Source organism: Rhinatrema bivittatum, chromosome 1 (genome assembly GCF_901001135.1).
Source record: "Rhinatrema bivittatum chromosome 1, aRhiBiv1.1, whole genome shotgun sequence".
Classification (NCBI taxonomy): Eukaryota; Metazoa; Chordata; class Amphibia; order Gymnophiona; family Rhinatrematidae; genus Rhinatrema; species Rhinatrema bivittatum.
Genome location: NC_042615.1, coordinates 753,719,510 through 753,734,404, shown reverse-complemented (window position 1 = coordinate 753,734,404; position 14,895 = coordinate 753,719,510). Strand labels below are relative to the sequence as shown.

Sequence of the window (14,895 nt, the reverse complement as noted above, 5' to 3'; positions counted from 1 at the left end):
ACAATGCAAGGACGGTGGCTTACATCAACCGAAAAGGTGGTGCCAAAAGTTGGCTCAGGAAGCCCAGGTGTTAATTCGCTGGGCAGAGAAGCATCTGACGTTATTGGCAGCATCTCACATAGCTGGGATAGACAATGTGCAGGCAGATTTTCTCAGTTGACAACAGCTGGATCTCAGGGAGTGGGAGATGTCTGAGGAAGCAATGCATCTTATCCGTTGCAGATGGGGCATGCCCCACATGGACTTGATGGAGACTCAGCGAAATACCAAGGCAGTCGCAGAAGAGAACACGGAGCAGAAGGGGTTGATGCCTTGGTGCGTCCATGGCCGTGGGATATTCTCCTGTATGTGTTTCCGCTGTGGCTGCTTGTGGACAAAATATTGCGGTGAGTAGAGATTTATGTGGGAGAAGTGATTCTAGTGGTACCAGAGTGGTCACAGCGGCCATGGTTTGCAGATCTGGTCAATCTAGTGGTGGATGGGCCGTTGCGGCTCAGTCATCTACCAAAGCTTCTTCACCAAGGTCCCATATTTTCAGATCAGGCAGCACTTTTGTCTCACGGCTTAGCTTTTGAGAGGAAGCGTTTAAGATGGAAAAGGTACTCTGAGGATGTCATTTCCACTCTGCAGCAAGCTAGGAAGATTTCCACATCCTTAGTGTATGTGAGGCTCTGAAGAATTTTTGAGTTTTGGTGCGCAGAGCAGGGGGTTGAGCCTCCTCGGGCGTCCGTGACACACATTTTGAACTTCTTGCAAAAAGGGTTGGTGAAGGGTTTAGTCTTTAACTCCCTCCGAGTTCAGGTGGCGGTGGTGGGCGGTCTTTTGAGGCAAGGTGCAAGGAATGACCTTTAGCTGAACATCCTAATGTAGTTCATTTTCTCCGGGAGGTGAACATTTTGTGTCCTCTGGGGCGGAAGTTGTGTCCCTCTTGGAGCCTTAACTTGGTCCTTAAGGGGATGTGTGCGGCTCCGTTTGAGCCTTTAAGAAGGACAACTATGAAAGATCTCACTTTAAAGGTTTTTTTCTGGTGGCAATTTGTTCTGCTAGAAGGATTTTGGAACTTCGGCTTTGTCATGTAGAGATCCTTTTTTGAGAATTACGGATTCTGAAGTCTCATTGTGTGTGGTTCGTTCTTTCCTTCCAAAGGTGTTTTTGTCATTCCACTTGAGTTAATTGCTAAAGCTTCCGACCTTCCCATATCTGGATGCGGCAGCACCTCATGTGAGAGAGTTGAGACTCTTGGATGTAAAGCGGACATTATTGCGGTATCTTTATTTTATTTAAAAGATTTTATATAACACAAATACATACACAAAGTAGATCTATGCGGTTTACAAATTTAAAAGGAACATACATAGCAATAAAAACAAAAAAAATGACACAACATTTGAGCAATTCACATACAAAAATGGTAGCAGAATCAAAAGGAGGAGAATCGGTAGTAGAGGTTTGGTGCTAAGTTAGGTTTGTGGGTTAGGAAATGCTTGTGAAAAGAGGTTTTAATTGTTTGTTTGAAATCATGTTTTGTGGTTAGTTGAAGAATATAGTTGGGTAGAGAATTCCACAGTTTGGGTTTTGCAACAGAGAAAGTGTGGTGGGGGGGTTAGATTCAGTCTAGCATTTTTAACTGTGGGGATTTGTAGATAGTTTTTGTTGGCAGATCTTAAATGACAGGGAAGTTGGAAGATTCGAAGAGTAGAATATAGCCATATTAATGAACAGTTGTGTAACAAAGTATGAATTAACATTAGGATTTTATATTCAATTTGTTGTTGGATGGGTAACCAGTGTAGTTATATGAGAATGGGAATTATGTGATTTCTGTGTGGATTATTGGTATGAAATCTTGCACAGTTTTGAACCAATTGGAGTGGATGTAATGTGTAATCAGGAAGGCCTATGTAGAGGGAATTGCAATAGTCTAGAAAATGGTAACGGTTTGAGGTTTTTGAGTAAATGAATTTTGTAGAAACACGATTTTGTAACAGATGCAATATTTGTTGATATTGACAATTTGGAATCTATAAAGACGCCTAGGTTGCGAGCGTGGGTGCGTATGGATATGTGGCAATTGTCAAAAATAAATTCAGGTAGGCGGGGTGCAGGTGGAGTCTGGAATAGTGGATAGGTGTACAATTTCAGTTTTTGCTGCATTGAGAATGAGACAATTATGCATTAACCAAATGTTTATTGTTTGGAGGTAGAGTGTGGCTAGGAGAAGGTATGTTTCCATGAATTATCATAGGGGAGGATAAATTGAATGTCTTCTGCGTAAATTTTATAGTTTATGTTGAGACTTGATAGAAGGTGGCATAGTGGAAGGAGGTATATGTTAAACAAAATGGCAGAAAGTGCAGATCCTTGCGGTACCCCAGAATCAGTATAGTACCAGTCAGAACAATATTGTTTGAGATTTATTTGCTGAGGACGATGATGTAAAAAGGATTTAAACCAGTCTAAAACTTTACCAGTGTTACCAATATTTTCTAAATTGTTTCAGAGAATGATGTGGTTTAGGGTGTCAAAAGCTACGGCGATATCCAAGAGGATGAGGATGTAATCCATATTGGAATCAAAGCCTCATATTATAGTGTCAAAGGATGAAAGAAGAGTTTCGGTACTGTGACCCTTCCTAAAACTGTGCTGATTCGGGTGTAAAATGTTATTGTCTTCGATGTATTCATTTAGTTGATGTAGGATGATAGATTCGAGTAATTTAGCCGGGGTGGTGAGAGATGCAATTGGACGGTAGTTACTTAAGAGGTTAACATCGGTTGTCTTTTTCTTGGGAATAGGGAGAATTGAGGTCTGTTTGAGTGAGGTCGGAAAAATGCCTGCATTCAAAGATGAGTTGATTAATTGGGTTATGGAAGGGGCCAGTGATTCACGGACATCTCGTAGCAATTTGCCAGGACAGGGATTGAAAGGGCTATTTGAAATTTTTATTTTTGAAAGGATTTGAGTAATTGTGTCTTCTGAAATGGTGGAAAATTCGGACCAAGAGTAGGATGGAGAAGTTTGGTTATTATTCAGAATAGGCAGGTGGTTGAATTTTGATGATAGATTTAAAATTTTGTCTTCAAAGTTGTTCGCAATATTGTTACAAAAGAAATTTGAGAGTGCTCCAACTGGTCAAGAATTTCACAATGTTAAGTAACACATGGGGAGAGCGCCTGCTCTCCTGTGCGAGCGATTTAGTATTCAAATGAGGGCCCGTGGTAAAAAGAGGCACTAGGGACACTAGCGCATCCCTAGAGCCTCTTTTTTGACAGGAGTGACGGCTGTCAGCGGGTTTGACAGCCGACGCTCAATTTTGCCGGTGTCGGTTCTCAAACCCGCTGACAGCCACAGGTTCGGAAACCGGATGCCGGCAAAATTGAGCGTCCGGTTTTCAAGCCGCGGGCTGATTTAAAATTTTTTTTTTTTTAATTTTTAATTATTTTTTACTTTTGGGACCTCGGACTTAATATCTCCATGATATTAAGTCGGAGGGTGTACAGAAAAGCAGTTTTTACTTTCCCGGTGCCGGCAGAAATTAACGCCTATCTTTGAGTAGGCGCTAATTTCTGAAAGTAAAATATGCGGCTTGGCTGCACATTTTACTTACTGAATCACGCGGGAATAACTAATAGGGCCATCAACATGCATTTGCATGTTGCGGGCGCTATTAGTTTCGGGGAGGTTGGACGCCCGTTTTCGATGTGCTATTACCCCTTACTGAATAAGGGGTAAAGTGCGTCAAACACGCGTCCAAATGCGGGTTAACAGTGTGCTCCGCTGGAGCGCACTATACTGCATCAGCCTGACATTGCTATTACCATCTACAGCAGAGATTGTTTTTGCAAAGTAACATTTTTTTGCTTAAATTAATTTGGTTTTTATATTGGTTGAGGCATGTGTAATAGGCGTTTTTCCGCTTGGGGATTGGGTTTTTACACCACCGTCATTCGAGGTGGCGTAGTTTAAATTTTAAATGACGTAATTCTAGAGTGTACCATGGAGTGTGGTCACGTGAGCCTGAGAAGCAGAGTTTCTCAGGTGCTAAAGTATTATATGAATTGGACAGTGTGTTAGACCAATTTTCAAATTCATGGTATCTTAAGTTCCCTGTACGTACCCGGATCAGTCTAGACAGTGGGTTGAGCCTCCTGTCCAGCAGAGGGAGACAGAGAAAAACTGAAAAGGTATCCTATATCAGGACAGTACTCACCCTGCATCCCTTCAGTATTTCTCTGCCTCCCAGCAGAGGCAGGCAGTTGAACCTGCGGTTCCCTAGCTTTCTCTGTTTTCCCCACTGTGGTGATTTCTTTCTTTCTCCTTCTGATTGTTTCCAGGATCAAGCAAGTATTGATTAATTTCTATATGTAAAAAAAAAAAGAATTTGAAGGAAATCAAACTTCTTGTCTATGTGAGACAGCTCTGTCTCACAGCTCTTACGTGGTCCCAGGGGGGATTTTCCCCTTGAGTACTCAGTCTGGGACCCCTCTTCCCGGTGACCACTTGCCTGGCTTAAAGGGGTGATACTGGTGGTCCAGTCACTCCCCCTTTTCGCGCCTGCCTCAGGTCTTTTAGCAGAGAGGCTCCCATTCCTCTGCTCGTTTCTTTGAAGAAAAAAAAAAAAAAAAAAAGACCATCGGAGGCACAGCTTACCCATACTTTTCATTGCAGTCTCCAGCAAGGTAAGCAGCCAGGGAAGTGATTACTAGTGGTCCAGTCCCTCTCTTCTCTCGTGAGTGTCTGAGCACTGTGTAAAAAAAAAAACAACAAAAAAAAGTTTTTTCTTTTTTGGTCAGCTGCAAGCCAGGACCCCTGCCCACCTGAATCGCCGTGTTTTTGACCGATTTTGTGTTTTGTGAGCTGTTCCCCCCCCCCCCCCCCCCCCACCATGCCGTGGCCATCCTGGTGTATAGCATGTGAGGAATCGGCCGCGCGGTTTTCTTGGACTGGGATTTGCTCGAGGTGCCTTCCAGAGGGGTGGGGGGGTGGACAGCTCTTTTTTTCAGGGTCTGCAGTAACAGCCAAGCCTTGTGGGGCTCAAAAATGTCAGGCTCCGCAGGAGCTCAGAGCTGATCCTTTCTCCCTTAGTGCAGGGACGGCAGCCATCTTAAGCACAAGTGCTGCAGCTCAGGCAAGTGCTGTGGGGGAGGGGGAGCTTCCTCCAACATTGATTCCATTCCCTGTAAATCCTGATGAGAATGCAGATCAGGATCAGGTTTTTTTTTTACAGGAGGACCCTGCTTTTCCAGGATATCAGGATGTTGATTCTGATTCCTTTTCTTCTCCCCTGCCGTTGAAGCAGAGAGCTATGCTGTATATGCATTGAAAGTAAAGTATCTGGCTTATTTAGTTTGGGGTAGTAACCGCCGTAACAAGCAAGCTACTCCCCGCTTTTTGTGAATGCAAATCCTTTTTTTCCACACTTCCTCTTGCCATTGAAGCTTAGAGCAATGTTGGAGTCGCATTAACTGTGTGTATGTTTATTGAATAAGGGTATAATCTCCAGGTAGTAGCCGTCATTTCCGTGAGCCACCCACTCTTCATTCATGTCCTCTAGACTTGATGGATCCACAGTGTTTATCCTACTCCCCCTTTGAAGTCCTTCACAGTTCTGGTCTTCACCACTTCCTCCGGAAGGGCATTCCAGGCATCCATCACCCTCTCCGTGAAGAAATACGTCTTGACATTGGTTCTGAGTCTTCCTCCTTGGAGCTTCAACTCGTGACCCCTGGTTCTGCTGATTTTTTTCCGACGGAAAAGGTTTGTCGTAGTCTTTGGATCGTTAAAACCTTTCAAGTATCTGAAAGTTTGAATCATATCACCCCTGCTCCTCCTTTCTTCCAGGGTGTACATATTTAGATTCTTCAATCTCTCCTCATAAGTCATTCAATGAAGACCCTCCACCTTTCTGGTCGCCCTTCTCTGGACCGCTTCCAGCTTGTCTCTGACTCTTTGGAGATACGGTCTCCAGAACTGAGCACATTACTCCAGGTGAGGCCTCACCAAGGACCTGTACAAGGGGATCATCACTTCCCTTTTCTTACTTGATATTTCTCTCTCTATGCAGCCCAGCATTCTTCTGGCTTTAGCTATCGCCTTGTCACATTGTTTCGCTGACTTCAGATCATTAGACACCATCATCCCAAGGTCTCTCTCCTGCTCCGTGCACATCAGCCTTCCCCCCCCCCCCCCATCGAATACAGGTCATTCGGATTTCCACTTCCCATATGCATGACTTTGCACTTCTTGGCATTGAATCTCAGCTGCCATATCTTCGACCACTCTTCCAGCTTCCTTAAATCCCGTCTCATTCTCTCCACTCCTTCCGGCGTGTCCACTCTATTGCAGATCTTTGTGTCGTCCGCAAAAAGACAAATTGTACCTTCTATCCCATCCGCAATGTCGCTCACAAAGATATTGAACAGGATCGGTCCCAACACCGATCCTTGCGGTACACCGCTTAAAACCGCTCTCTTTTCAGAGAGAGTTCCATTTACCATCACACATTTACTATAGAATGGTGCAAAAAAGGGGGACATAAGGCTTCATTCAAAATTCACCTTAGAGTGGTGGTTGAAGGAAGCAATAGGTGTGGCGTACATCTGTCAAGGTCGTCCTATCCCTGAGGGTTTAAGGGCCCACTCTACTCTATCACAAGCAGCGTCTTGGGTCGAATGTCAGCAGGTATCGCCACAAGAGATTTTTAGGGCAGCTTCTTGGAAGTCATTGCAAACGTTCACCAGGCATTATTGTTTGGATGTCCAGGCTCCAGAGGCCATGGGCTTTTGTGAAAGTGTACTTCGAGCGGGACTCTCGCAGTCCCACCCTGTTTAGGGAAGCTTGAGTACATCCCAGAAATCTGGACAGATCTGGGTACATATAGGGAAAGGAAAATTGGTTCTTGCCTGCTAATTTTCGTTCCTGTAGTACTATAGATCAGTCCAGAGTCCCGCCCAGTTGATGTGGGGAGAATTAGAGAGCCTGCTTGATCTATTATTGTAAATAGGCTGAAGAAGGGCAGAGGTTTCATTTAGTTTCTCATGTTATTAAGGTTGGAAAGACTTTTTCATTATAAGGTTCCACTTCCTACTGCTCGTTCAGGGAATGTGATTAGGTTGTTTGTGGTTGTGTTCATTGGTATCTTGGCTTGGGTCCAGGTCAGTACTGAGGGATTGCAGGTGGCACACCAGGTTATGTGGCAGTGTCAGCAAAACTTTCTCTGTCTCCATCTGCTGGAAGAGGCAAAACCCAGGAGTCTGGATTGATCTGTGGTACTACAGGAATGAAAACTAGCAGGTAAGAACCAATTTTCTTTTGGCTTTCTACCCTAGAGATGGTTGCATGTAACTTTCTCATACAATTACATAATATGTTGAGCAGAAAAGTTTTGTATACATTCAAATTATGACCAGAACTCAGATTATTCTGTTTGTAAAGTGTGCACATTCTTTTGAATTATATATGTTAGGAATTCAAACCAGGGGGCTGCAGGCTTTAAAAAAAATTTTTTTGAAGGCATTGTCATTTCACACAGTTGTTCTTCCTGTCATAGACCTCTCAGAGTGCAACATATTGATCTGTCCAACTGCACCATAAGCGTTGCCGCACTGCAGAGCATTCTTTGTTGTTGCCACAGAATACAGAATCTCAGCTTGGAAGGGTTGGTGCTTTCTGATGAGATCATCAGGTAAGTGTCCACGGTCAGGTAGAGAAAGCCATGTAGGATCTCCATAGGAGACGAGAACAAATAAAGGGAAGGCTACACAAACAGCAAAGCATGAAAATAAAACTCCTTTCCCTTGGGATTGAAATCTCTTGCATAGTTTGGTCATATTCTGATGATTGACCCAAAAATGTCATTGAGGGCAACCAGCTTGGTTTCCATGAGCCACAAAATCCCATGATGCACTACAGGCGATATCAGAGTTCAGAGCCACAGGAGCTGCATATGAATATGGGCACAGGTGGAGCGCACACTAGAGACAGGAATGGATTTGGTGCAGCAATTGATGGAAGCCAGGCTATAATATTGAAAAAGGAGAAATCTATCTTTCTTCCAAAGGGAGGATATAATCTGCAAAGTACTTTAGTACAAGTGACAGGAATGATTGTGTCTGCCTGCTCTGAAGCAATATGAGTTACTATAATTTTATCAAAGGCTGCCCATGACCAGCAAGGCCCTGGAGGGAGGGGGAAGTGCCTGAAACGGAGCCAAGAGCGGCAAAACACCAGGAGAAAAAAAAGAGGGGATTCCATTTAGTGTTCCACAAGCAGATCTCTCAGAGCTTGATTCTGAAAATTAAGGAAATTAATGGGAATATAGTCTCGGTTAATGCCAGTATACAGAATAGATTCGTTCAGTTTTATAAGGAGCTATACACTACTGAATAAGAAATATTAGTTTCTGATATTGATAGCTATCTGGCGGAGATATCCCTACCCGTTCTTTCAGAGGAACAAAACAATAAACTCTATGACTTGATTACCCAGACAGAAATTTATGCAGCTATAGCTTCTCTTAAAAGTAACAAGGCCCTGGGTCTGGATGGCTATACAGGCCTCTTTTTTATTAAAAAAAATTTGGAGATCTTCTCATTCCGTATCTGCAGAAACTGTATAATGAATTACTGCTTACACCTGTACTGCCCCCAACCATGCAACTGGCAGGGGTAACAATTCTACTGAAATCTGGCAAGGATAAGTTAGTGTGCGGTTCCTATCAACCCATCTCTTTATTGAATATAGACCTAAAAATCTTAGCGAAAATCCTGGCTGGTAGATTGAATTGTGTACTTATTTATTTATTTAAAAAATGTTATATACTGACATTAGTATGGAACATCATTCTGGTTTACATAATAACTGCGAGCAGGTGGAAATTACAATGAACAGGATGTGGGGAGGGGAGAAAAAAAAACCAAACAAAGAGGCCGAAGGGGCTGGAAGAAGAACGAATACATATAAATTTAAATAAATTATGTGGAGACAGTAGAACAATAAATAAGTGGAACAAGGTAACAGTATTATACAATGAATTCAATACTTCCTGACTTTGTTCTATATGAACTATCAGGATTTGTGCCAGGACATCAGGCAGAAGATAACATCTGTAAAATTGTTAAGTGGATGGGACCCCAGCGGTGCTACTAGCAATTGACGCAGAAAAAGCTTTTGACAGCATACATTGGGGATTTTTGTTGAGGGTCCTGCAGAAAGTAGGTCTAGGCCAAAATTTTCAAACCTGGCTGCATCCCCTCAAGCATGCATTAAAGTTAACGGCTCTTATTCGGCTGCATTTGAATTAGGAAGGGGCACACGTCAGGGTTGTCCCCTATCCCTATTGCTGTTTGCCATTTTTATGGAACCCCTAGCAACAGCAGTTCGATGCAATGGGGGACATCAGGGGACTCAACGGGGGAAATGCTCAATTTAAGATAATTTTTGCGGATGATATTTTATTCTCCAAAGCAAATCCACAGCTTTCACTACTGGTATTAATTCAGGAAATGCACCAGTTGAGCACAGTTTCTGGCTTCAAAGTCAACATGAGTAAATTCGAGATCTTAAATATATCCTTGCCCAGGCAAGAGATGAAATGTTTAAAAGCAGATTTCCCTCTCACATGGGCAGCCCATCATATTAGGTATTTAGGTATTCAATTATGCACTGATTGAAAACAGTTATATAGTATAAATTATCTTCCCTTATTAGAAAAAACGGCCAAAGATTTAGATATTTGGACCTCATACCAGCTCTCTTGGCTAGGTAGAATAGCAGTTTTAAAAATGACAGTATTACCTAAATGGCTATACTTGTTCCAAACCCTACTAGTGGATATCCCCGTAAAAATGTTCAAAGCCCTGCATGCTAAGGCCTTCCACTTCATATGGAAGAGACGGCTGCCGTGCCTGAATAGACAGGTTATGTTCTTATTGAAGCAAAAAGAAAGGCTGGCGGTTCCAAACTTCACTCACTATTTTGAGCCGCACAGCTTAAGGCAGTTTATGAATGGTCCTCTCACTCACCCAGCAAACAATGGATCTATATAGAAGTTGCAGACCCAAATAGTTCTTTATATACCAAGTTCTGGGGTATGAGTTGCAGAGGCGTCTGTAATGTAGACTACAATCCTTTTACAAGCTTGACTTTAAAAATTTGGAAGAGGTGGAGATGTGCTTTCAGGACCTGGCTGGTACACCCCTTTGCTGCCATTGGATCTATATAAGGATTTTCAACCAGTACCCAAATCTGGGGGGGTTCTTCAACTCTTAGATTTTTAGGGGGATGTGGTGTTGCGGCCAACTAATCGAGGACAACAATGATCTCCTTCGAGGAAGCATGGGTGAAGTTTGACTTGCCCATTGGTGAACAGTATAGGTATTTACAATTTACACATTGTTTGACGAGGCCACAACTATGGAAGCATAGGGAAAAGGACTCCCTTTGAAGATATGTGCTTCAAACAAAAAACTACTAAAGGTCTTATTTCTAAGATTTACACATGGGTCATGCCGCAGCAACTTCCTCGCTTTAAGCATCAGATCAGATAGGAGACAGACTGGGTGGGGGTATAAATGGTCAGAGAAGCAATGGCTTAGTTGCTATAAAGCTATAGCGAAGAGTTCTGTCTCTGCTAGTGTAGTAGCGACTAATTATATATGACCCCAACCAGATTAAATAAGATCTTCCCTGATCAATCCAATCAATGCTGGCGAAAGTGTAATCAGGAGGGGACATTCTATCATGTATGGTGGATGTGTCCAAAGATTACTCCCTTCTGGAGATTGGTAACAACGGTGCTCTCTGAGTTAATAGAACTGAACATCCTATTTGTATCTGAGATTTTCCTTTTATCTACGAGTAGCTACCCAGAAGAGTGGCCTAGAGACCAGTTCGCTCTAGTTAACCATATACTGTGTGGGGCCCATCAGGTACTGGCAGCCTACTGGAAATGTGAATGTCTTCCTACGAAAGAGTCATTAATCAGTAGATTGTGGCAAGTTCATTATTGGTCATACCTCACTGCCATACAGAGGGATACTGTTGCTCGTCATGTACGGATATGGGAACCTTTTCTGAGATGGTATAAACAATAGGATCATGCTATAGCTAATCGAGCTAAACCATAAGGGGATCAGAGTATGATTAGTAAGAGCTGAAATCTGTCTTATCGCGTTGATTTCTATATGGTACATGTGATGGTCTTTATGCTGTTAGCAGTGTCTTCATGGCCTTACATTCTCTCACACCTCAGGTTGATTTCTGAATGGATAAATGAGGAAAAAGGATTGATGTTAGTAATTTTATAAGTGCTTTGGCCTGAATGTGCTAATTGTTGATGATAGCGAAATGATGTTATCTGAAGGCTAATGCATATGTTGTCACTGTTATGCTAACATTAATAAAAAATTTAAATATAAAAAAAACCCATTTGTATACTTATTGTGATACATCAGCAGAGGTGGGGAGGGAATGTTTACAAAACTTGGCTCCAGCCAAAACATGTGAGGAGCCAGAAACAATTATTTTTTGGCTTATAGTTTTACCTTTTTTATTTTCCTCATTTATCTTTCTTTTCTTGCTTTTACTGTTTTACTTTTCATTGCTGTCCCCTTCCTGTCCATGTTTCCATCCAGTTTCTCTTCCCCCTCCCCATGCCTTTCTCCTCTCCTTCTACATCCAGCCAATATGTCCTCCTGCCTTGGCTCCTCTTGGTGGCCAAACACCAGGGGGCTGTCCCCAGCCCAGCAGCCGGTGCCAAGAGCCAAATTGTACGTTTTCTGGCAACTGGAAAGCTTCCACCCTTGTGTATTAGTATATGAAGAAGTAATGCATAATCTCTATACCCCTCCTGCTCCCAAAACCTCAAATTTGAATTGTGGGTTATAACCTGTTTCCTCTGACCAGTGTGTTGCTGGATCATGACGTGTGTGATACTCTCTCAGTTGCAGGACTGTGGACATGAAACTTTAAAAAAACCCAATAAAACTGCAAGATTTTTGTAGAAAAAGATCAATCTGTAGGTATGAGGTTGCAGTGCAGGGAAATGTAACTGATGGCCATACTGGGGGCTGGGAGGAAGACTTCATTGCTGCAGAGATGGCTATAGACAGTGGCATTTGTTCCCTACCCTGGATCATCACACAGAGTTGCTGTTAGACAGTGAGAAGAGGCTGGGACTTGGGAAGGAGGTGATGAGACACCCATGACTTTATTTCAGCCTGACTTGCTATGTAACAATCACAATTACGAATAATTACAAACAAGCTATGTTACCGTAAAATCCTGGCACTTGTTTAGTGATAGAATCTTCCTAATTACCTATATTAATATTGGTGCCTTCCTGTAAACCGTTATAATGGTACTTAACTTAATAGAAAAGTTTTAAAATAAATAAATAATAAATAAATAAATAACAGTTTAAAGGCTGCTGCCACTGTGAACTTGACAATTTGTCAACGTATTTTGTCTTTTCAGATCTATTGCTCAGAATTTAGATCTGGTACGATTAAACCTCTCTGGATGTTCTGGTTTCTCTGCAGTGGCGCTGGAAGAAATGTTGAAGAAATGTAACAGGTGAGGCGAGGTTTAATTAGATTGATTCCCTGTGACTGCCCTGTCTAATAAACCTGGAAATGCTTTCATAAGCTCAAAAATTTGTTCCTAGAGTAAATCTGTTTTTCTCCAAGGACAAGCAGAATGATAGTCCTCACACATGGGTGACATCATCAGATAGAGCCCGATGCAGACAACGTATGTCAAAGCATACCCTATACCATGCATCCACACAGGGTCCCTCTTCAGTTTCCTTTTTACCACGGAGATATGAGCCTAATGGTTTGACTGAGGTCCAAACTTGGCTTTTTGCCTTGTGGAAAACTTTGTTTTTTGCAAAAATTTTTTCCCTGTACGTACCCGGATCAGTCCAGACAGTGGGTTGAGCCTCCTGTCCAGCAGAGGGAGACAGAAAAACTGAAAAGGTATCCTATATCAGGACAGTGCTCACCCTGTGTCCCTTCAGTATTTCTCTGCCTCCCAGCAGAGGCAGGCAGTTGAACCTGCGGTTCCCTAACTTTCTCTGTTTTCCACACTGTGGTGATTTCTTTCTTTCTCCTTCTGATTGATTCCAGGATCAAGCAAGTATTGATAAATTTCTATATGTAAAAAAAAAAAAGAATTTGAAGGAAATCAAACTTCTTGTCTATGTGAGACAGCTCTGTCTCACAGCTCTTACAGGGTCCCAGGGGGGATTTTCCACTTGAGTACTCAGCCTGGGACCCCTTTTCCCGGTGACCTCTTGCCTGGCTTAAAGGGATGATACTGGTGGTCTAGTCACTCCTCTTTTAGCAGAGAGGCTCCCATTCCTCTGCTCGTTTCTTTGAGAAAAAAAAAAATAAGACCATCAGAGGCACAGCTTACCCACGCTTTTCATTGCAGGCTCCAGCAAGGTAAGCAGCTGGGGAAGTGATTACTGGTGGTCCAGTCCCTCTCTTCACCCGTGTGTGTCTGAGCGCTGTGTAAAAAAAAAACAAAAACAAAAAACAATTTTTCTTTTTTGGTCAGCTGCAATCCAGGACCCCTGCCCACCTGAATCGCCGCGTTTTTGGCCGATTTCGTGTTTTGTGAGCTGTTTTTTCCCCCCACCATGCTGCAGCCATCCTGGTGTATAGCATGTGAGGAATCGGCTGCGGAGTTTTCTAGGACTGGGATTTGCTCGAGGTGTCTTCCAGGGGCGGTGGGCAGCTCTTTTTCAGGGTCTGCAGCAAAAGCCAAGTCTTTTTCAGGGTCTGCAGCAACAGCCAACGCTCAAAAACGTCAGGCTCCGCAAGAGCTCAGACCTGGTCCTTCCTCCCTCAGTGCAGGGAAGGCAGCAATCTTAAGCACGTCTTAAGCACATGTCATGCAGCTCAGGCAAGGGCTGTGGGGGAGGGGGAGCTTCCTCCAACATTGTATCCAGTCCCTGCAACTCCTGATGAGAATGCAGCTCAGGATCAGGTTTTTTTTTACAGGAGGACCCTGCTTTTTCAGATCAGGATGTTGATTCTGATTCCTTTTCTTTAGATTTTGTCCTCCTTATGCATAAAGCTTTTTTCCCTGTACATACCCGGATCAATCCAGACTGTGGGTTGAGCCTCCTTTCCAGCAGGTGGAGACAGACTAAAACTGAAAGGATATCCTATATGAGGATAGAGCCTATCCTGTAACCCTTCAGTATTTGTCTGTCTCCAGCAGGTGCAGCACGTCTCCCTTCGGTCTCCTGATCTAGGCTAGTCAGCCTTCTTTCTCTTCCTTCCTTCTGGGATCAAGCAAGTACTTATTCCTTAGGGATTTTGTAGTTGTTTTCTTCCTGTTATTCCATCATACTGCTTACCTTCTTTCCAAGGCTGCCATGTGCATGACTGCGAAAAAGTCCTCCATGCTGTGGACTGTAAAAGGGCTTTAGCATATTACAAGAAACAAATTCAGCCACATCGTTGAACCTCCCAACTGTTCATCTCATACGAATCCAAACACTAGGAGTAGTGGTCACCAAGCATACCGAGGTCAATATTCAAAGTGCATCCAGTGCTATTTAGCCAGATAAGTGGGAATTATGCAGCTAAGTAGTGGCCACTGAATATGCGCCCACATTCAGTGGCCACCAATTAGCTGTTTAAGTCCCTTATATGGCTAAAACGTTAGCCGTATAAATTGTGAGCGGTCAGATCAGAGCGGATTTGGACTTATCCACGTAAGTTGTATGGCTAAGCTGGATGTGCCGTGGTTGCTTCTAATTGTACATCTTCGAAAAGTACCTATCAAGGATATCTGCAAAGCGGCAACTTAGTCTTCAGTTCACACATTTACACCCCACTACTGTCTTGATAACCTCTCAAAGACTGACAGTAAATTTGGACA

At 43.0% G+C, this 14,895-nt stretch overlaps 1 protein-coding gene across 1 annotated transcript in view; it reads left to right on the top strand.

The window, feature by feature from the left end:
- The window catches only part of SKP2 (S-phase kinase associated protein 2), a 79,853-nt gene that overhangs the window by 32,063 nt on the left and 32,895 nt on the right, over positions 1 to 14,895 (top strand). Inside the window, 2 exon segments of the mRNA XM_029578827.1 lie at positions 7,550 to 7,684; positions 12,475 to 12,573. Of these exon segments, the coding sequence (XP_029434687.1) occupies positions 7,550 to 7,684; positions 12,475 to 12,573 (234 nt within the window).